A 23,998-nucleotide genomic window follows, 5' to 3' on the forward strand; every position below is an offset into this window, starting at 1 on the left:
TAATTGTTAGTAGTAATTATTTATGTAGTAGGACATTAGGATTATTCTTGGGACCTCACATTAGCAGGGGTTACAGGTAGCACCCAGTATCAGAGGGGTAGCCGTGTTAGTCTGGACGTGTAAAAGCAGCAAAGAATCCTGTGGCACCTTATAGACTAACAGACGTTTTGCAGCATGAGCTTTCGTGGGTGAATACCCACTTCGTCGGATGCAAGTAGTGGAAATTTCCAGGGGCAGGTATATATATGCAAGCAAGAAGCAAGCTAGAGATAACGAGGTTAGTTGCTTCTTGCTTGCATATATATACCTGCCCCTGGAAATTTCCACTACTTGCATCTGACGAAGTGGGTATTCACCCACGAAAGCTCATGCTGCAAAACGTCTGTTAGTCTATAAGGTGCCACAGGATTCTCAGGTAGCACCCAGTCCACTGAACCATCCTTCCTTTGTCTTTGTACGTTAAGACAACTCCTAGAACAATGGGGCCCTGATCCTGAGTAGGCTCCCTGGGTGATGTTGCAATAAAAAATAAAAATAATGCAGCACTTCCATTGTTCTAGACGCGTTCTCCATCCTTTTTGTAAAGTCCAGGAGAACAAAGGGAAAGGTGGGAAGGATTCAAGGGAAAGGTATGCGCGCCCAACTTCATTTCCGTGGGTTTTAACTTCCATTTGATGGAGCCCTTCTTTCCATCTGTTCCAATGGTCCTTCGGAGCAGTTGTCAGTTTTAGGAGCCTGGCTGGAGATTGTAACTCTGCCTGCTTTGCACTGTTCTTCTCCAAGCAGGCTGTCAGCAGCAGGAAATGCCACCCCCAGTGGTTGTTGCCTTGAGCCTGGGCCCGCAGTGATGATGGTGATTGATTTCTGTTACTGTGTATGGTAAGGTAGAGTTTAGACTCGCATCCCCAGACAGGAGGAGGGGTTCACTGGGCTAATGTGCTGGACAGGCTGAATCAAAGCTGAGCCCTGGCCCTGTCTAGACAGACCGGACAGGCTGCATGCCCGGTGCAAGGGGCTATGAGCTGGGGAGGCTCTGGGACGTGATGTGCCGCTAGGGTGACCAGATGTCCCAATTTTATAGGGACAGTCTTGATTTGGTTTTTTTTTTTTCTTATATAGGCGCCTATTACCCCCCAGCCCCTGTCCCTTTTTTTACACTTGCTGTCTGGTCACTATGTGCCGCTGGAAGCCTCTCTCCCGGCGGCTGCCTGCCCCTTTATGGGAAGAAGCGGGAGGCGCTGGCTCTAAACAAACCTCAGCCGGGATTGCGACGCCCCCGCCCTTGCTTCCCCCGGACAAGTAGCCCGTCCCCGAGCGCCGCGTGGCGGCCGCGCCCCCCACCCCCGCCGCTGGGACAGCGCCCCTCGTGCTCGGGGGGCCCCTGGTGCTCGGGGGGGCCGGCGCGAGGGGCAGGGCCAGCGCCAGCCTTGCATCATCCGCGCCGGGGCTGCAGCGGCGGCGGCGCGGGCGCCTGGCCGAGCCCGGGCTGCAGCGGCGGCGGCGGCAGCGGGCGGCCAGCACCGGCCGGCGGCATGGAGAAGCCGGGCGAGAGCTGGAACGGCCACGTGCCGGGCGGCGCCCTGGCCGGGCTGGAGGCGGCGGCGGAGCCGGCCCGGCGGCGGGGCCGGGGCTGCGGGCGCTGCCTGAGGAAGCACTGCCTGGTCATCCTGACCGTGGCCGGCGTGCTGCTCGGGGTGGCCCTGGGCGCGGCCGTCCGCGGCGCGCACCTCAGCCGGGCGCAGGTGGCCGCCCTGGCCTTCCCCGGCGAGCTGCTGCTGCGCATGCTGCGCATGGTCATCCTGCCGCTGGTGGTCTGCAGCCTGGTCTCCGGCGCCGCCAGCCTGGACACGCGGGCCCTGGGCAAGCTGGGCGGCATCGCCGTCGCCTACTTCATGGGCACCACCCTGGTGGCCTCCGCGCTGGCCGTAGCCTTGGCCTTCATCATCCGGCCGGGGGCTGGGGCCCAGGCGCTGAACACCAACGCCCTGGGGCTGGCCGACGCGCTGCCCACCAACAAGGAGACGGTGGACTCCTTCCTGGACCTCGCCAGGTACCTGCCTGCCCGCCGCTCCCTGTGCCAAGGCGGGAGCTGGCTGCGCTCCTGGAGCCTAGGAACCCCCCCGGTACATCGGCCCCAGCTAGTCCCCTGGCTACCACTACAGTGGCTACCACTAGATGCTTCGCAGGAAGGATGTGCAGTTACCTGGCCCCAGGGAAAGTCTTCTCCTAAGCCCCTTAATTAGAGGTTGGTTTATGCCCGGAAGCGGGAGGGTTTCTAGACTTTTATTTTTTAATATTATAATTCCACTTATGACCTATGGAAGTGTCTGATCCCACTTTGAAGCCTGCTAAGTTCTTGGCCTCATAATATTGTGTAGTAGTGAGTTCCATTGGTTAGTTATGTGTTGTGTGAGAAAGTGGTTTCCTTTGTTCAGTTTTGAATTTGGTTCCTTTTTGGTTTCCTTGAAAGCCGCCTGGTTCTTGGGTTAATACAAGGTGTAGACCATTCATTATTCTGCATGCTTTTATCCTGGCCCCTCTTATTCATAGCTCTAAGGTCAGAAGAGATCATCTGTCTGATCTCCTGTATAGCACAGGCAATGGGAATTCCCCTAAATAATTCCTAGAGCATATCTTTTAGAAAAACATCTAGTATTGATTTAAAAATTGTCAATGAGGGAGAATCCACCAGTTAAATTGTTCCAATGATTAATTAATTTCACCATTAAAAATGTATGCCTTATTTCCAGTCTGAGTTTGCCCCCTTCAGCTTCCAGCCATTGGATCATGCCATATCTTTTTCTGCTAGACTGAACAGCCCATTATTAAATATTTGTTCCCCATGTAGGTACTTACAGACTGTAATTAAGTCACCCTTTAATCTTTGTTAAATTAACTAGTTTAAGCTCTTGGAGTCTGTCACTATAAGGCATGTTTTCTAATTCTTTAATCATTCTCGTGGTGGTTCTTTGAATCATCTCCAATATACCAACATCCTTCAATTGTGGGTGCCAGAACTGGACACAGTATTCCAGTGGCAGTCGCACCAGTGCCAAACACAGAATTAAAGCAGTCTCTCTACTGCTACTCAGGATTCCCCTGTTGAAGGCAAACAAACTCAGTCTTTTCAATCTCCCTTCATATGAAAGTTTTTCCTGCCCTCAAATCATTCTTGTTGCATATTTCTGAACTCCCTCTAATTCTGCAGTATCCTTTTTGAGTTGGGGTGATGAAAACTGGTCGCAGTATTCCAGTTAAAGCTATCCCATCAATTTATAGAGTGGCATGATTGTATTATCCTCCATCCCACTCCTTTTTCCTCCTGACATTTGGTAGGTTCCTTCCACCTATTATAGAGAAAGAGGGCCAGCTGCAAAGTTTACATTCCCCATGAGAACTTCCTTCAAAGGCAAGGCTCCCATTTCTAATTACATAGCAGTTATTCTTATTTTGTCTTATTGCATAGTAGCTGTTGTTATTTCATTTTAAATGGGTGCTGCGGGGGGGCGGTGATCAGGATCTGCCTGTAACACTTCTACAGTTCACTATTTTTAGTGTGCAGATGCTGTGACAATCGGAATAAGAGAGATTTGTTTTTTAAAAAGACACATTTCAGTGAAACACACAGAGACAATATTTTCATCATCAAAGGGAGAGACTTTTAATACAATATTCTCAAAATTACTTCCAACTGCAATCTCTTATTCTTTGAATAATCTTTGTTCAACCATTTGAAAGTGTAACACACAATATATTAGCAGTATTCAGCGCCTGATAGCGTCATCTTACTCACACTGAGTAATGCTTTACTCTGTGAGTAATCCCATTGTGAAGATTAACCAATGAGAAAATTACTACATAATCTGAAAAAAGTGGCAGAATGAATGAGAACCTGCAAGTTGGAGTGCAGTGTCTCCAAATAAAAATATACTGAGGGAAACTTATACAGTATCCTGGGTGTGAATGTATGGAGCTAAATTCCTTTTTAATAAGAGTTGATAATCTCTTTTCTATATTTTGGACTGGGGAGAAGAGTTACAATATAAAAGCAAAGTGACTGAGCACTTATGTTTAACAGACATGTTAGTTCAAAGGTTTAGTTGTTTTTCTTTTTCTTGTTTTTAAATATACTATTTTGTTATTGTTGAGGGAAATTTGTTTATCGCTGGTAAAACTAGTGGCATATCTGACTGAATGCTTTTGGGCTCTCCATCCTGTTTTTGTTGTGCTATAAATATGGATTCACACAGCCTTGTTAGCAGGGCCATTAGTGATAATAACTGCAATCAGTGGTGCTGATTTACACTTTCAACAGCATGCATGTATTTAGCTACATTCCAGTCTTTCCTCATCCCATACTTCCCAAGGACTGACCGTGAGAAATCTTGAGAGTCCTAATTAAAAAATAAAAGTGGGGAGAGGTAGAGTGCCCGTTGAGATGAATGGGAATTGATGGGCTGGGGGTAACAAATCTAGGGCCTGGTCTACACTGGGGTGGGGGGGATCGATCTAAGATACGCAACTTCAGCTATGAGAATAACGTAGCTGAAGCCAACGCATCTTAGATCGAATTAAAATTATTTACTTTGCGTCCTCGCGGCGTGCCTTTGCTCCCCCGTCGACTTTGCTTCCGCCTCTCGCTGAGCTGGAGTTCAGCAGTCAACGGGAAAGCGATTGGGGATCGATTTATTGCATCTACACTACACGCGATAAATCGATCCCCGATAGATCAATCGCTACCCGCCAATCTGGCGGGTAGTGTAGATGTACCCTAAGAAAAACAAAAACAATTTGTTTAAAATGTAGAAAGAATCGATCTCTCACTGCTAAACTGTGAGAGTCTAGAAGACCATTATAATGACCTAAGCCTGAGGCTGCACGTTCATAGGGTGCTGGGCATGTGTGTGGTGTTTTCTTTATATATCATCCTGGAGTTTTGAGTGTGCTGAATGCATACATGATGGACGGGGGCTGGGCACTTCCAAGGGTTCTTGGCAGGATTTCTGAAGTTCCACCTAAACTTGGGAGCAGTGGACAGATTCCCCCAGCATCATGTAAATGCAAATGCTGAGTTTAAATGATGTCGATAGAGCTCAGAGTCAGGGGTTTGATAAGGTGTATTGTGATGGTTCTCGAGGTTCCTAGGACTGAGTCATCTTGTTCCCTACCTTCTGCCTCTTGCGAGAGGGAGTCTTGCTGTGGTAGTGGGGTGTTCGATTCCTAAGACCACCAGCCTTTTAGCCACTCACCCACTCTCCTTCAGGTTGTGCCAGTATCCTGTCTTTTTGCTGTGCAGGTTAACAAGAGGTGCATCACCATCCCCTTGAAGTGATCCCCTGTGATATCCAGCCCCTGACACAGGCTACTCACAGAAATCCCAGATCCTCTGCTCCCAATGGAGCAGTATACCCCACTTTACAAGTTTTACCTTAAACCGCTGCTGCATCACACACAGCACTTATGAGCACTTATAATAAAACAAAATAATGTATTTTTAAAGAAGAATAGAGGTTCCACTAGAAACAAGGGAGCGATGGAAACAAATAGTTACAATACAAAACAAAATCTTAAAATGCAAACTAGGGCCCACCCTTATTAATAGTTACATTTTTCTGTCTCATGAAGTAGGTTTCCCCCCGTGCCCTCCCTGCAAAGGTTTGGAGCTGGCTGGCTTCACAGGAACCAGGATCCAGTCTTTCATGAAACAGCCCCACTCCAAGAGATGTCTCCTCAGTGAATGGCTGCAGAGTGTCTTTCTTCACCCTGTGATGTATCCATCTTGTGTCTTTAGTCACAGACAGGGTGACCCCCGTAATATTCCTTTTACCCGTAAGTGGTTTTGATTGTTTGCAGTTGTCTTTGACGGTTTTCCATTTACTATTCTGAGATGGGGCAAGGGTACACAACTGAACCTTACATTACATCACTGGCTGACCAAGGAGGGATGACAACTGTCTCGCGCTTGAATGGGCCATATTATCCTCTGGTGACTAACTTTTACTCCAATCCCATAGGCACAGTTTTCAATATAATTTTGTTATTCCTTAAATATTATGTTGCATCTGACGAAGTGGGTATTCACCCACAAAAGCTCATGCTCCAAAATGTCTGTTAGCCTATAAGGTGCCACAAGACTCTTTGCAGCTTTTACAGATCCAGACTAACATGGCTACCCCTCTGATACTTAAATATTATGTGTAATTACATCTCACAATGATTGAGTATTGATAAGTTACAGGCTTTCAGTAGAGATCTTACATGCTACCTTTTATGGGTAAATACCATGAAAGCAGAGTATTCGGTGTAGTTAGTCAGATCTGAGACAGGAGCTGCTTATAAAGAACAGGAGTGATCCCTTTGCCTAATGGGTGTCCTAATTGTCAATGGAGTTTAATCCTTCATGCTAATAAATAAATAAAATACACATGCTGGCTCAGTAAACAACACTAGTTTGCACATTGGTGCCATTTCTAGAGAAAAAGCATTGACTGTCCCCCTCCCCCATTTTGGTTTATACAGACATAACTAAGTGCCTATCTTACATTCAGGGTGCCCATACATAGTTTAGTCTAATGAAATATCGTAAGATAATGGACTGCTCTTCCCATCCATATGTAGAAATACACATCAACCATACAAACCTCTTCCAGCAGACAGAAAAACCCGTTTGTACCTCAGCCAACCTGTCCTCAAATGTCCTGGAGAAAAGATGACCCATGCAGCATGCCCTGATGATTGACAGATCCAGCCTTTGGTGAATGAGGGAAGGGAGCAAATTCCAAAGTCAAGAATCCCTCAAGGAGCATGCTCTGGCAGCAGTGCTCCAACTCTGGCCCTCTGCATTGATTTCAGTTGTGGCAACATCCCACAAGGAGGGAAGCAGTCTGTCTCTCAAGTAATCAATCCCTAGCAATAAGCACCCTTCTAAAACACACTCGGGCCACTACGATGATGGGACAAAATCCAATTTGAAAATATCAGATGAAATGGACTGTTCCAACACACCGGCATCCCCCACCCCCATGTATCACCTCCAACACACTGGCCAGCTCAACACAGAATCCCACCCTGAAACCTGGAAGCACCGTCCCAAGACTGTTGCTCTGTCCCCTCCCCAAGGACCTGTTTTGTTTTTGTTTTTTAAAGAGCTTTGCACTATGTCCAGAAGGTTAACAAATCCGGGCTCTGTGAGGGACTTGCATGGAAAACACCCCACTGGTTATTTCCCTCTCTCCCCAGTATTGCTTTTCAAAACGTTTTGCTGATCTCAGCTGTGGCAGAATGCTACAGGAGATAAGGTCTTTAAGCTGGCAAAGCCTCAAACCATTTAGGGCTTTACAGGTTCAAATCAAGACCTTGAACTGTGTCTGGAATCCAACTGGTAGCCAGTGCAAATCACTTTCACACTGAAAGCACACAGTACTGATGCACTATGATTTTTTTTTTTTTTAGCATGAAACACTTCAGTTAAACACAAAGGTGTGTGGCTTTGATTTTTTGGCTGTCATCTGTGGTGTCTGGAAATGTCCGTTGAGATTCTGCTACTCGGTTCAGTTCAAATTGGGGCAACAGCAAATGCCAAAATATGTAGGCTGGTCATAATTATATTCAGTCAAAAATCAATTAAAACAATTTCACTGGTGTCAAGGCAGTTCATAATTAGCTTTTGAAAAACAGGTGGCTATGACCCACCTGAACGTCAAAACTGGATCGACTCTCTGAAAGATACACTGCAGCTCAACCAGAGGTTATGGGCTTGAGGCAGGAGTTAGTGGAACAGTGAAATGCTATAGCCTGTTTTATGCAGGAATTCAGACTAGAGGATCATAATGGTTCCTTCTGGCCTGACAAACCATGTATCGGTGAATTGGACCATGAGGTGATTATTAATGGCATCGTAAGTGGCACTCACACTCTTAGTGCACTTTTTAGGCACAACACAGAATTGAAAGCTAGTGTAAACCTTCCTGTGGGTGGAAATAGTGAACGGGAGCTTGGGCCCAGCCTGGAGAGTCAATATTTAACATGGATTCTCTGGCGATTAGAAAAGATGTCCTTTATCAGGACATACCGTTCTGTTGTTTTTTTAAAAAGTCTGTTGGCTTGGTGGCCAGAGGTAGTGCTTTGCATTGTGCCATGGGAGGCTGGGGCTTGGCTGGGTTCCCAGCCTTGGCCACTGATCACTCATTCACTAGGCCAGACCTCTGAAGACGTGACACGTACACAAAGCTCCTGCAGAAGTAGTTCCTCCTGTGGTTTAACAGCAAGCTGACTAATGAGTGGATAGATTCAAAGGGAGAAAAAGGGTTGGGGCTACATCTGAGCAAATACAGAGACCTCCATCAAAAATACAGAGGCACCTTCTGAGAAATACGGGTTTAGAGGATGCTTTGTATCCACTCTGCCCTTTCCTGGATCCTTGATTCTCCTATACTGCCATTAGATTCACTTGGGCTGGCATATAATGTGATATCTGGTCCTGAGTTCGCTGATCTAGTTTCACAGTGCAGTTTTGAGGAAGGCTAGTGAGTGATTCTTTGGGGCACCTCAAATTCAGCTGACTTGTTTTATCTTTTTTTAAAAATCAGGGATTTAAGGCATGGATTTTCAGGTCTTTGCCAGCCTCCTGCTGCGGAAGTGGAGGCTAACTGCTGGTGCTGGGATCCAGGCATAACTGCCAGCATATAGATAAGTTCTGGGAAGAGAATTATTGCATCCAGGTACAGGGTTCACTTTGTTCTGGTGAATTTTAGAATTTATACAGCGCTCTCCAGATACAAATTAACATGTCATAAACTAGAGCTGGTCAAAAAATTTCTGCCTGAACAGTTTTCCGTTGGAAAATACTGATTTGATCAAATTGAAACGGTTTGTAGCAACACTGATTTCACTGACATTTTCTATGAAAAATTATCAAAAACTTTCATTTCAATAATGTCAAAACATTTCATTTTTACTTTATGATTTTGACTTTTATGTATTTTATACTTTTATAACATAACAGTCTAAATGAAATGTTTTGACCTTATGAAAATGAAATATTTATTGAAGGTCAAAACAAAAAAGAATATTTTTCTCCTCTCTCAGTTGGGGTGAAACCAGATTTCAAAATCTCAAAGTTTTCTGCAGGATGGAAATTTCAATTTTCGGCTAGCTCTAGTTGTATCACCCTTGGGAGGGAGTGAAAAATTATCATCCCCATGTTATAGCTGGAGAAACCGAAACAGGCTGGATCGAGACCCCAGGAGTCAGTATCAGAGCCAGGCTCAGAATGCAGGAGTACTTTTGCTCTTAGTCCCATTCTCAGTTGAGCTTGCAGAGAATACTCTGCCTGCCTGCAGAGGCCTTAAATTAACAATCTAGTGGCACTACATCTCACAGCCATGGATTAGCCCTGTACATTGAGGGATGGACAGGCATGGGTTTCTCAGATACCAGTGGCTAGCCCTAGGCAACTGTGGTGGAGTAATGGGCCTTAGAAACAATCAGAGACAAACTTTCAATCTGTTTTTGAAAGAGTTATAAAAATGAGAATATCAGTAAATAGCAACACTCCTCTACTCTGAGACCAAAAGGGATAAAAGTCTTGCATTGTAATGACCGTGATGTGGGATAGGGAATGGTGGGTTAGTAGTTACAATTATATGGTTGCTTGAACTGTGTATTTTCAAGAAATGCTAAACACAGTGTGTCATTTTATTGGCAACCAGCTATGTCTATTTCTGATACCTCATGATTGTTGCGTACACTATGAAAAAAGGAATGTTGTAGGTTAAACGGGAAATGTTACAGTCTGCACTTGCTTTTTGCCGTATTCTGATTCAGAAACTAACATCCCCTACATTATTGGTGGAACCGATTCTTTGTAATTATTAGGGAATGGAACAGTAGCTGTTTTTACATGGTTGTGCATTTGTGAACAGGAGAAAAGCTTCCAAATGGGTGTATACCTATAACAGAGAAGACCCCAGTCTAATCTCGTCTAACAGTAGGTGTCTCCTTATCTAGGTTCCTTTTTAAATGATGAAATTAAGTTGGGTGACAGTGCTGTCTTGCATCAGGTATAGGGCCGTTATTTTGCAAGCTTCCTCATTGAGCTCTGCCAGTGCCCCAGATCTGAGGCAGCGCAGTCCTTTCATGCCGAGTGATGCCCATGTGAGTGGTGGCTGTGTTTCTTTCTGCAAAATGTATATTGTGTTGTGACAAGTGGGGAGTTCTCTGCCCAGCTCGCAGCCATAGTCGCTGGCCAGAGCACTGAGGAAAGTCACAGTGGGAAGCATTCCTCCCCTTCAGAGCACAGAGGTGGTCTGCATTTGCTACCACTCCCCTGAGGCTAAAGTGGCTCCTATGTGTAAGGAGGCCCCCTTTCCTGAGGAGGGGAGGATCTGTAGCAGATCCTCTGGAGTTAAACAGGAATGAAACATGCACCATATAAGTTATGTAACTCTCTTCCTTCCCAGCACTGACAGCATTCAGTTCTACCACCTTGGCAATGGTAGCAAGGACTGTACTCTCACTGAACCACGTGCTGGCAGGATAACCAGCATACTCAGTATCAGACAATCCCAATGTTTGCTCAAGGGTGGCCAGCAGAGTGATAACACTCGTGCTTTAGTAAGATGTAACAGGCACTTCAGGGCTTGGGATCTTTTTAGAGCAAACTAAAATTTTAATGTTACACATTCAAATAACCCATTAATCTGACCCTACTCCCCAAGCTCATCACACCCCTTATCCACAACTATGGTGGACCTTCTGGACCATTCCCCTGTGGTTCCCTTCCTGAGCTTGGATTGGCCCTGTTTCCCAGGTTTCTAAGGGCTTGTCTGCCTGGGGAAATTGCTATTCTAGAATAACTTCCTATGTGGACACCCTTAATTCCAGAAAGAAGGGTTGTCAACATTTGAAAAGTAATTCAGATTAAGGAATGGTGAGAATTTAAAGTTCAGTAGCTGTTCAGGAGTATCTCCTGGTGTGGACACTCATATTCCAGAATAGGAGTGCCATGTTCCTGTTTAACATAATCCACTTCTGAAGAATAACTTCTATCTAGACAATCTCTAATTGGAGCAGCGTACTGTGGGAGGCTGTCTATCCCTCATGGCAGAAAGTAGGCTAGGAAAAGAGCAATAGATGCAGGGGACCAGTAAGGGTGTGTGAGAGAGTGAATCTGTGTGTGTTTTTGTGGTGATCCTGGCAGTTATTTTTTGTCTCGTCACCTGAATTACTTCTATTCTCCCTCCCCATCATCACCAAAAAAAAAAAAAGTTATAGGGAAGCAGTGGAGCCTAGTGGATTGAGCACTGGATTGTGACTCGGGAGACCTGGGTTCTATTCCTGCCACTGGCCTAGCAGGTGACGTTTGGCAAGTCACTTCCTTTCACTGTGCCTCACGTTACCCCTCTGTAAGGATAATGATACTGATCTCCTTTGTAAAGTGTAGAAGATCCATGGTGCTCTATATAATTATTTATTACTTTGTTTCATAGGAACCCATGTAAATTCCAGGTGTAGAATGGTGTATTGAGAAAAAATGTTGTCCAATGGCTGTATCTGATTTTCATGTGCAATTACACATTCGCCTAAGTGCCGTCCTTCCTATATGGTGGCACACATGGACAGGAAGTATGTTTGTGCTTCTATATGTGAATTTTCCATTTTGAATTGGGGACATAATGAACACAGACTCGTACTGACAGAACTGGGGCTGGCTTTCCAAGGTCTCTTAGTTTCACTCCTCATGATAAACACTGTCTCTGATGTGAGCACATGATCAGCCCATACAGCCAGTCAGTTGTGGGATGGCATTTTCCTATGGAACACATTCAGTTAAATTATTTACTGTGCTTTATGTGAGAGTGTTTGCACAGATTCACCCTCTGATGAAGTTGAAAGCCTGTGCACTTTCACACTGGCCTGTCTCTCATCAAAGACTGATTTAATTCACATGCTGACTTATCTTAATGAATTATAACTCTACTTTGTGTAAAACTGCATCTTAGTGTATAGCTGATTAACTCACTTATTTGATAATAGGCTTTTATGACTAAAAATGTTTTCCTAAATAGTAGATTGCACAACAAATAAGAATAACACGTTAAATTAGATGCTTGCATGATAGTCAGAAGTGACTTTATTATTTGAGCAGACAAAACATCCATTGTTTTATTTGATCTTTCATTGTTAATTAATTTGGCCCATAATTATATCCTTTTGTAACCTAAAATGTATTTTTCTATCTTCAGGGTCAAAATCAGGTCAGGTGATTGGGGAAGTACAGTCACATCTCTGTGCACCGCATTCACCAATATTCAGAATGGCCTCGAAGCATTATCTAGCAGTTCACGCCAAAAATTGCCACTTGCTTTGCTGAATTGGGGCTTTCAGCAGCACTAAACCACCTATTAAAACCCAATGGGATTTAAGCACATGCTTAAATTTAAATATGTGCTTAAGTTCTGGGCCTAATGCTCTGATCCTACAAACAGTTACATGTGCATTTAACTAGATGCATATGAGTTGTCCCATGGAGGTCGATGGCACAACTCACATGCATCAAGTTAATCATGTGCGTAACTGTTTGCAGTACTGGAGCCGGCTTGAATTTCTTTTTTCTTTTCTTTTCTTTTCTTTTCTTTTCTTTTCTTTTCATAGCTCAGCAAAACATTTATATTGTGAATTTCTATGAAATAAAATCATATTTCTCAGCTATAATGCGATCTGACTCAATAATCCCCAAATTATTCCTATCATGCTTTCAGTGCTGTTGACAAAAGCAACAGAAAGAAAGGCTCTGAGTGTTAACAATCAGTTGTTTTGTGAAAGTCTGTGTACTTTGTAGTATCATCAAGGCTGTGGGAAAGTCCGTACGGTGTGACTGGATAAAGGAGATATGAATAGGAGAACACCAAACAGGTTATCAGTTGAGTTGATAACATATGCTAGGCTATGTCCACAGCTGCAGCTGTGCTGCTGTAAGTTCTCCCTTGGAGCTGCTCTATGCTGAAGGCCTGGGCGAGAGCTCGCCATTTGGCATAATTAAACCACCCCCAACAACTATGTTTTTGCTGGTATAGTGATTTGGTGAGTGAAATAAACTGCTCTGGCAAAAGCACTTTTTGGCCAGTATAACTGGTGATATAGCTATGTCAGAAAAAAAAATAAAAAAAAATCACACCCCTAACTGACATATTGTGCCGCAAAACTTTTAAGTGTCGACTTGGCCTAAGCCAGACCTTTTTGTAGTATTTTCACCCCAGTGCCCACAAACGTTACCCTCCGATTCCTGTCATGTCCTAAGTGATAAGCCTGACCATTCCCCATCTCATCTCAAGACCCAAGGTGAATAAACAGCATATCATGCATACTATGTGGTAGCTACCTTGGGAGCTTCCCTTCAGAATCATGCCAGCTGGCAGTACGTCTCTAAGGGCTGGTCTACACTAAGGGGAAAAATCGATATAAGATACGCAACTTCAGCTACGTGAATAACGTAGCTGAAGTCGAAGTATCTTATATCGATAACTTACCCGTCCTCACGGCGCGGGATCGATGTCCGGGGCTCTCCATGTCGACGCCGCCACCGCCGTTCGGGGCGGTGGAGTTACGGAATCGATAGAAGCGCGTTCGGGGATCGATATATCGCGTCTAGATGAGAGGCGATATATCGATCCCTGAAAAATCGATCGCTACCCGCCGATACGGCGGGTAGTGTAGACGTAGCCTGAGGTATCCAAATCAAGTAGATACTTCTCTTTAAAGGTTTTTCTCTTTCTCAAAAAGGTCATTTACAGATAGGTGAAAGATCAAGCCTACAATCAGAAATGCGGGTAACTCACTACATGTGCATTTACATACATAGCATACAGATGAATATTACACACAGGCCCGCTGCGGGTACAGGCTTGTTAAGCATCAGTTAGTACAAAGGTAGGAGATGTAATAGAAACCTCAACATCCTATGTTACAGTTTTAAAGAACAGGATTGTTAAGTATTAGCTGGGATGGTAACTGGTTAAAAGACGGGAAACAAAGGATAGGAATAAACGGTCAGTTTTCACAGTGGAGAGAGGGAAATAGTAGGGTCCCTGAAGGAGCTGTACTTGGTCCAGTGCCGTTCAACGTATTCATAAATGATCTGGAAAAAGCAGTTAAGAGTGAAGTGGCAAACTTTACAGATGATACAATATTTTTCGAGATAGTTAAGTCTAAATCTGACTGCAAAGAGTTTACAACGGGATCTCACAACACTGGGTGACGGGGCAACAAAATGGCAGATGCAATTCAATGTTGATCAGTGCACACTAAGCACATTGGAATATATAATCCCAACTGTACATACAAAATGATGGGGTTTAAATTAGCTGTTGCCACTCAAGAAAGATATTTAAGACATCTGCTCAGTGTACAGTGGCAATCAAAAAAGCTAGCAATGTTAGGAACCATTAGGAAAGGGATAGATGATAAAACAGAAAATATCATAATGCCACTACATAAATCCATGGTACACCCACACTTTGAATGCTGTGTGCAGTTCTGTTCACCTCATTTCAAAAAAGGTGTATTAGAATGGGAAAAGGTGCAGAGAAGGCAACAAAAATGATTAGGGGTATGGAACAGCTTCCATATGACTTGAAGTTAAAAAAATTGGGACTGTTCAGTTTAGAAAAGAGATGACTAAATGGGGATATGCTAGAGGTCTATAAATCCATGAATGGCCTGGAGAAAGTGAATAGGGAAGTGTTGGCCAAGATGGTCAGGGAGGCAACCCTAAACCTCCAGTTGCCAGAAGCTGGGACTGGACGGCAGGGGATGGATTACTTGATAAATTGCCCTCTTCTGTTCATTCCCTCTGAAGCATCTGGCATTGGCCACTGTTAGACACAAGATGCTGGAGTAGATGCCATTGGTCTGACCCAGCATGGCCCTTTTTACATTCTTATGAAAAAATCTCATGAAAAGAAATTGAAAAGGTGGGGATTGTTTACCTGAGAAAAACGAAACAAATCAGAAGAGACAAGATAAAAGTATATAAAATAATGAATGGTCTCGAGAAGGTAGATTATGAGCTTCCATAACACAAGAACAAAGTGGCATTCAGTGAAATTAAAAGGCAGCACATTACAAAAAAAGAGCTATTGAATAAATGATTGTAAAATGGGTTCATGTTCTGAAACTTGCATCGATCTGACATTCTATTGGGGTGCAAAACAAGTGTAATTTACCTACAGAGAGAACAGAAATGAAGTGTAGCAGTAAAAACAACTGATGGGGAGCAAAATAAAATAGGGAGTGCAGCTTTATCTTATAACCACCAACTATTTTTTTTTCCTGTTAGGCTTGTTTTTCTCTATCTCTCACACACAGACACTCTCTCTCTCTCTCTCTCTGCTAAATTTAAATGAGTTATTACTTTACACTTCATACCCATTTTCAGGACTCTTACGTCTGATGTGCAGTTTACACTACTATTTTAAACCACCATTGAATTTAGACTACAGATTTCCATGGGATTGCACCTTCTTAAACCTAGGATTTTTAACCACTTCAGTGCTGCAAGCAGGAGCTGTCTGTGGTATTGTCAGGCTTTATACTGGCTATTTAGGGAAGCGGATTTCCTGGATCTACTCAATGGCCCTTGCAGTATTAAAGGGTGAAATGGTCCCCTGAAATTGATTTTGCTGATTATAATGATGTTCAAGTTCTTGCTATGAAAAAACAATCACATGAGAATTAGGAGAAAGAATGGGTATTAATGTACCTGCTATTCAGTAACGAGGAAAGTAATAGTTTCACTTAGGCATAAAACTGGTGGAAGTTAATTAAATATACAGCATTTTAATGCCAAAATATTTGCCCTTGCTATAGGTTTGGTGTTTTTCCAACATAAAAAGCCATGATACACTCATTTTATTCTTTAGACGGGAAGTATTTTACTGTGTTTTGTTTTGTTTTTACAGAAACCTCTTTCCTTCCAACCTGGTTGTTGCAGCTTTTCGAACGGTAAGGCCCATGTAGCTTTCAGAAATGAGTTGCACTGAGCAGGCAGGCCAAAGGAATGCTGGCTTCTCAGAAATGACTGGAGATGTGGTAGATTGTAAAGCAAAACAAAATAAAAAAAAACCCCACTACAATAATTCACCACATTTTCAAAAGCACCTGTGGTAACTTGGCACCTAGCGCCCTTTGAAAGCCAGTATGAGTTAGGTGCCTGGCTTTTCCTTTTGCTGCCTAATATTTTTCATTACATCACTTGTCCGCAGTTCAGTCTCATTTCTCATCTGACGTACAGTGCTATGAGCTAAGCGTGGTAGTCGTACACTAGCTGGCACCAGAACGTATGAACTTATTTAAACTAGATGAGCCTGAGCTGTAAAGTTTGAAGAAGGTGTTGGTTTGGGCCCATTTCTAATTTTAGATGTATGTAAAAGATACTGCTGAAGATACTGTATTGCTATAAGACAGGGTAACTCTCTCAGATAGCCAAGCTGGAAAATAACCATTGTTAGCTCCATTGTGCTCTTTTCCTCAAAGTAAGATCAAACTCCAAAATCGGGTTTCATATAAAACCATAAAATAGCACAGGTCAAAATCCTATATGAAATAAAAGTGGGAAATACAGCCACAGTATTCCTTGGTGTAGTGGTGTTCTGTAATAAGGTTTAAGTGGGGAGATTCTGCATTTCTTTACACTGTCATTGACACAATTCACAATTATTCAAATTCTTTGTTTCCCTATTTTAAAAAATAAAAATCAAGAGCTTTGCTCCTGGGATGTGTTTAATTTGAGCGTCAAAGTACATTTATGGCCTTGTTTTTGTGTGTGTTAATTTATATTCTTGATATCCCAATCTAACTTACAGGTCAGTTTTAAGGGTGACACTTATATTTGTATAGGTGGCCAACATAAGCACCATATACATTCCACTTAAGCCCCCAAAATAGGATGTAGGTGTTGCGTAGGCCTTGTGCTTCTCCTCTGCATCAGGGTGAATTTCAGCCAGCGAGAGCTTTTCAGATAATGACTTCATCTACCTTAATTCTCTGGGCCATTTGCTGTCTGTTTTTCAAAGAATACTAATTGAAATCAGTACACTTGTCTGAAAAGCTGCCAAAAATATATTTGAGAGACAAGGCTCAAAAGCTCGTCTCTCTCACCAACAGAAGTTGGTCCAATAAAAGCTATTACCTCACCCACCTCGTCTCTCTACTATCTTGGGACCAACACAGCTACAACACTGCATACCAAAAATACATGCCAACCCCAAAATACGCATCAGTTTTGAAAATGTAAGTCATGACTTTGAATTTAAAACTGTTTGGTATTTAAGAAATAGATATTTATAGACAATGTACTTTAGTGGGGGAGGTTACAGCTATTGGACAACTTAAAGGAGCACTGTCACTTTAAAGCTGTGCAGTAGAAGATTGTGCTCTGGTATCTCCACACAGGGAGGAAATTTTATACCTAATTGCTCCCTTTTCTTATGCAAGAAGAGCCAAAGTCAAGTTGGGTTAGTGGGCCTGATTCTGATCTCTATTGCACTGGTGTAAATTAGGAATAACTCCATTTATCCATTACCAGTAGAATTATTTCGATTCTCACTAGTGTCCCCTCCCTCTATGCACGTTTAGTTAGTTTGTAGAAATCCTTTTTTATCCTGATCTAGAGCTTGGGCCCAGATCACAACAATCTGGTGAAATCATACTGGTAACCTTACAGTGATGAAATGTACTAACACAGATAGAGTCACAGTGATAATTTAATGGACAGAAAACATGTTGTCTTTTGTATTCACAGTATGCAACGGATTATAAGATAATAGTAAGAAACATCTCTGTTGGAAATGTTACGTTTGAGAAGGTAAGACAGTTTCTATCTCTCTCTCTCTCTCTCTATCTTTCGTACTTGTCTGGCACGTGTTGCTGTAGTAGCTGTATGTTTCACAGTCGTTAATGTCTTTACCTCACAACATCCCTGAGAGGTAGGGAAGTGTTATTACTCCCATTTTATAGCTGGGGAGCTGAGGCACAGAGAAGCCAAGTGACTTGCCCAGGGTCACACAGGTAGTCTGTGGAGGAGAAGGGAATTGAAATCACAGCTCCAGAGTCCGAGGTTAGTGCCCTACTCGCTGGAGGATGTAAACAATATAAGAGAAGCTCAGACGTGACTTTTTTCCTCCTTGCATTCTTTAAACCAGTAGGTTGGTTGAGATTGTTTCTAGTTACAGCTTCATTGCATCTTTATTTTATTTAGTCGCTGATTTAAGGCAGAAACAGTTGGTTCAAGGGGATGAACATGACAAATTAAAGCAGAACAGAGGCATATCTGCAAGTAGCCAGAAAACTACATCTGATTTGCAGGTGGTGGAGATGGCAGCCATCCTTATTTTCAAAAGTATGGCCTATGGAGACTTTGGGTGTCATTTCCAGAAGTGGTCAGCATTGGCCTACCTCTGCTCCCCACTCAGGGGAATCTTGCCCATAGGGTGAGATTTTCAAACATGCCTGTTGTTAGTCTTGTAAACTGGAAGTAATTTAGAGACCAACACAAGATTCCAGGATACTATTTTTCATGGTCACTTTCCCAAGCATAACAGCACTTTCAGCCCATTCTGTTGGGTGGGGGAAGATGGGGTGTTTATCACACTGAATTTTTTAAGCAGTGAATGTTTAGCCTGAATTTGGAGTTTAACAGGCCCCTGCATGCATTTCCAGTTCAAGTCTAGGCTCTCGCAGCTCCACCAGCAGCAGCACCTCCAGCCTACTTCATAGCCGCTGGTACAGGGGGGTTGCCCACGCTTGCTCTTGCTCCCTGCTAGCAATAGGGACTGGGGAAGGCAGTGGAGGAGAGGAGATAGGAGCTGGATCCTGTTAGTGCTGCAGAAAGAGAGCCACGGCCTGCCTCTCCCTCAGGTTTTCAGCACCTCCTTCTCCCCTTGCTGATAGCTGTGGCAGCAGCCTTTACCCACAACCTAGACTGGCTTGAAGGTACACTGGCCAGCCTATTTTTCAACCCACCAGGATAACGAGACTGGGAATCCCCACTGCATTTCTTCTGTGGCTGGATCCGTGATTTGAATGTGCTCCAGCAGAGCAGCAGCTGTCGCTTGCCCTCTTCCGCTAGTTCTCATCCTGGCTAGCCCCTTGGGTCTGCAACCTGCTGGCATTTGGAATTCTCAGTTCTTGGTAGGGTGACCAGATGTCCCAATTTTATAGGGACAGTCCTGATTTTTGGGTCTTTTTCTTATGTAGGCTCCTATTACCCCCCCACCCCCATCCCGATTTTTCACATTTGCTGTCTGGTCATCCTAGTTCTTGGAGGCAAGGAGAAGAGTGCTTCCTCCACAGCAGGATCTGTGCATGGCAGCTACAAGCTTGTCAACTGCTTCCCTCATCCTCGTTTTGTTGTCGGGCCCCTCCCAGTCTTGATGCCTCCAGAAGTCACTTTCTTCCCATTGGGTCAAATCCTGAGCAATGCTGACCCCTGAGAGATCAAACCCTTCCCCCCATTGACTGCAGTGGAAGTTGCAGGTACTCATTGTGATGGTTCTCAGGGTACCCAGGACCGAGAGTCTCCACAGGCCTAGTAGCCACCCAAGCACTCCTCCGAGCTATGCCAGCCCTTACTTTGCCATGCAGATTATCAGTAGATGCACTCCAGTCCTCGTGTCCCTTTGAAGTGTTCAACCCCTTATCCACTGAACACTCAAAGAAATACCAGTTCTGGTGTCTACACACCAGTTTTTACGATCCAACGCAAGATCAGCATGTTGCATAAGATCACAGCACTGAGGTATATTTATAGAGAAAATAACAATAAGTTTATTATAAAAGAGTCAAGAGTCAAGTGATAGTGAGTAAGGAAACTGGAAACAAAAGGTTATATATAAAACAAAACTATAACACGCTTCCTAGAGACTAGACTAGACTTAACAAGTTGTCTTGCCTAAAGAAGCTTATCTCACCCAAAGTCCTGTGCATCATTTCACCCAAGGTTTCATCCCGTTTCCATGACTGTAAAGGCGCTGCCCATTTATTTCCTAGGTGCAGGATCCGGAGATGTCTTCTTTGCCTTCTGCTTATATCCCCAAAGTTTGTGTATGTTTCAGAGACAGCAGAACCCCCTTGGCTTGTTTTCCTATGTGCTGCTGCCCTGTGGGCTTTACCTCACTTTGATAGCTTCTGTGTAAATCGGCAACCGTTGTGTTCACGTACAATGCTTAATTAACATCTCAACAGAGACAGGTGAATAGACATCTTTTGTTTGACAGAGAGCCTGTTTTGCCGTCTCTGTTGTGATACAGAATCTAAGAACACATTTCAATATATATACATAACTCCTTATGTGATATCTGTACGAACATTTCACAACAATATCAATGACCAATGTGATCCTGGCTTTCATTTGAGACCTCACATGACGTTCTTTGGTAAACCAGAATGTACTTACCAGGATCAGGATTATCCTTGTAATCCCCTTGCCAGTTGTCATTAAGGAGTCCTAGCACCTTTCTCCAGGAGTTTGCTCCCACTGAGTAAGATGAGTATTTAAAGTATTTCACTACACCTTGAAAAAGATGGGGAAATAAAAAACGCCCACTGATAAACTCTTTGAAGAAGATCCTCTTAATTCCAGACTCTAAAACTGCCTGACACTGAAAACCCTTTTCTTTTCTAACATTAGAGTGCATCACCCCTGAGACACTGCCCAACAAAGCAGCCTTATGGACAGAAAACAAAAATAGCTTTCATGAGAGCTTTGTTCCCTGGTGAAATACAGGACACACATCTTGTTGCCTTAATTTAGGCGTTTAGCAGAAACATTATTGATCATTGTTCTGTTCCTCAAAACTATCTGAAGATCCTACTGCTTGTTTATTTTTTAGCACACTGAATGAAATTTATATCCCAGAAAGGGTCTGCTGAGATATAGGCTATGCAATTTCAGTATGTAGTTAACATCAAAAAAGATATACATTTGCAATATGGTGTAGGTAAGAAATATAACAATTAAAACATGATTAGTATTAACTCTGTCACAGTAGCATCTGTGAATCTCACTCCAGGGCTCCACTATGGTAGGCAATGTGTAGACAAGTAATAAAGGTGGAAAGTGACAGAGAGGGTGCAAGAGCAGTACAAAACAGATAGATGGGGTGGAGTTGAGTGGGAACATGAGATAATAAATGAACGTAGCTGAGCAGAAATATAACTCCCCTCTAGCATAATCCACCGATACTACAGGGCCTGATCCAGTAGCCATTCAAATCAGTGAGAGGCTTTCCAGTGACTTCAGTGGGCTTTGGATCAGGCCCGTAATGTAATTAACATTGGTCACACAAAAAGAAGGAGGAAAAACATTGCCCAATTTAAATTGAATACTTTATATTTTGATGAAGAATACTGCTGTGAGGCACCTTCAGATCTAGTCTGGAACCCTTCTCGATACTGACGCTATGTATTGTTTAAAAAAAAAAAAAAAGCCCCTGTCCAAATGTAACTATCATCCATCCATAAGAAACATGATAGTAGAGTTGAAATTTAACTGCTGAATAGAGCTTTGTTTCCTTTTGTCTGGCCACCCTTTGCTAGAGGCGCTAGGACCACTCCCAGCGAAATTAAAGAGGCCTCACCCTGGCATAATTCCAGCGTTTGGAAAAATTTTTTATACATGATGGGGGAAAATCTTTACAAGACATCACTGGCTATCACAGCAAGATATTAATGTCAGAGTAAGAATACTTGATGATGTTCCAGGAAACACCAAGTTCCATCAAACAAGAGCCCTGCAAGGTGTAAAAGTTAAAAGAGAAGAGAACACAAAAGAATTCCACCTTTTAAGCGGCCAAAAGTCACATTCAAATCTTCTGAGAAAAAGAAAAAGAAACATGGTTTTCCAAGTGCATCCCAAAGCATGCTGGGCAGCTGAATCCCAGTCAGATAAGTACAGTGGGCCTGAGTCCATGCAGCTCACTGGGGTGTCAACTCCTGGCAAAGTTTGGCCTGGTGCACTAGTAATGAAAATTCTTCTCTCATTTGAACCAGTGTAAATTAGGAGTAACTCCACTGTTTATGTAAATAAGCATACATAAGTAAATATACTTAAATAAATCCTTTCATGTAGAGGTGAGAAAACATCAAAATTTCCTGCAAAATGAAAATTTCAAAAATGAAACATTTTGTTCTGAGTTTAATGTTTAAAATTTTTATATCATCAGATTTCAAAACAAAAAGTCATTTCAAAGTGAATAATCAAAATGTTCTGATAAGGTCATTTTGACCTTATTAAAATGATTTTTTTTTTCAATTTTTTTGCAAAATGAAAATTCATCAAAATGAACACGTTACCATGAAAAGTTTCAATTTCAACAAAAGGGAATTTTCTGATGGCAAAAATGTTCAGTTGGAAATTTTTTTAGCATTTCTACTGACACTCTTTTTCCTTGCTGCCTGCAAGCAAACAGCCTGGAATCTGAGATTCAAGTTGGGTTCTTTCTGACCTGTGCATCACCTACGTCTGAGGGAGTCTACACCAAAAAATTAAAAATTCTGTGCACAGTATTTTAAAATTCTGCCTATTTTATTTGTCAAAATAACACAATATAATCACACTGTTTTCAACTATTTGCTGACAAGTATTTTGAAATAAATTACCAAAAGGATTGAAAATGGTGTGATTATATTGTTACTGTTTTTCAGTGTTATTTTGACAATTAAAATATGCAGAACTTTGCAGAATTTTTTTTTTTAAATTTTTTGGTGCAGCATTCCCTCAAGAGTACCAGTGTTCTGTGTGGTGCAATCTGGGTGCGGGCAGCTCGGTTGGGGGTCTGGGTGCAGGGGGGAAATCTGGATGCACAGAGGCTTGGTGCAGGATTCTGGGTGCAGAGGGAATGGGACTTTGCGGGGGAGTCCAGGTGAAGGTGGTTAAGGCTCAGTGGGGGGTGGAGCTTGGTGGGGGGTGGTCAGTGTGCAGCTAGTTGGGGCTCAGTGGGGTGGGGTTCTGAGTGTGGGGGGCTCCTGGTGTGGGGGGGGAGTTGAGTGCGCATGTGGGGGAAGGGTCACTGTACAGGGAGCTGCTCCCCTGGTTGGCCCAACCCCTGTACATCGAGACTCCCTTGCACCCAACCTCCGCCACTTTTCAAACAAGGAGTCTCTCTCTTAAAATTGCTGGTTTTATTTGAAGTGCATGAGTGTTCTGAATTTTTGTCTACATTTATTCTACATTTTTAACTTTTATCTGGGAATATATTTATCTTTCTGGTGTTGAGCAGATGTCTACTTCAACTAGCCAGAAGTCTAAACCTTCTGTAAGTCACTGATCTGATCTTTTATTGTGCTTAGATGAGCTAATAAAACAACCTGGGATATTAAGAAGCATGTGTTGCCAATGGGAAAAAATGGTTTGTCAAAATGATTATATTTTTATTAAGCCATGAGAGCACTCAGTCAGATCCTATTTTGTTATTATGACAAACAAGTCCACAGTTCTTCTAGGGAAATGAGTTCAAAAGGACTGGCAGAGAGCGCTTGTCAGCACATTGTGAGCTCATTTATGTGAAAAGCGAGATCAGTTTTGTTATCCTCTTATTTGCACCAATTAGCCAAACTATTTCTGAGAACATGAAGCATCTTTTCATCTGCACCACCTAAGTCTGATGGTGCTGACAGAGAAAGATGGATTAAGAATTTTTCACTATTTCCCACCTTTTTTCTAAATACCACCTGTAGAATGTATCCATAGCTAACCAATAGCAAACCATGGGTCTAGACTGCAGGAGTCTGTTTGCATAACTGAGTTATTCTAGGAGGTGGAATATGCGTGAATGGGTTTTGGTTCCTCCCACAAAATAATGCCATGTATTATCAGTAGAGATGGGTAATTAGCTATGACTGATACCTGCTTTACAAAAATATATGAGTAGCTTCAATACTTGAAATATCTTACACTCCATGCTCCCTCTCAGGGTCATGGAGAAGAGACTTTCTAACCTTT

At 43.0% G+C, this 23,998-nt stretch overlaps 1 protein-coding gene across 1 annotated transcript in view; it reads left to right on the plus strand.

The window, feature by feature from the left end:
• Positions 1-1,517: 1,517 nt before the first annotated feature.
• Positions 1,518-23,998, plus strand: part of SLC1A4 (solute carrier family 1 member 4) — a 37,906-nt gene continuing 15,425 nt past the window's right edge. The window contains exons 1-3 of the mRNA XM_039531662.1: positions 1,518-2,050; positions 15,960-16,002; positions 17,801-17,863. Of these exons, the coding sequence (XP_039387596.1) occupies positions 1,533-2,050; positions 15,960-16,002; positions 17,801-17,863 (624 nt within the window). The 5' untranslated portion in view covers positions 1,518-1,532. The remainder of the gene's footprint in view (positions 2,051-15,959; positions 16,003-17,800; positions 17,864-23,998) is intronic.

The sequence above is a fragment of the Mauremys reevesii genome, linkage group 3 (genome assembly GCF_016161935.1).
Source record: "Mauremys reevesii isolate NIE-2019 linkage group 3, ASM1616193v1, whole genome shotgun sequence".
NCBI lineage: Eukaryota > Metazoa > Chordata > Testudines > Geoemydidae > Mauremys > Mauremys reevesii.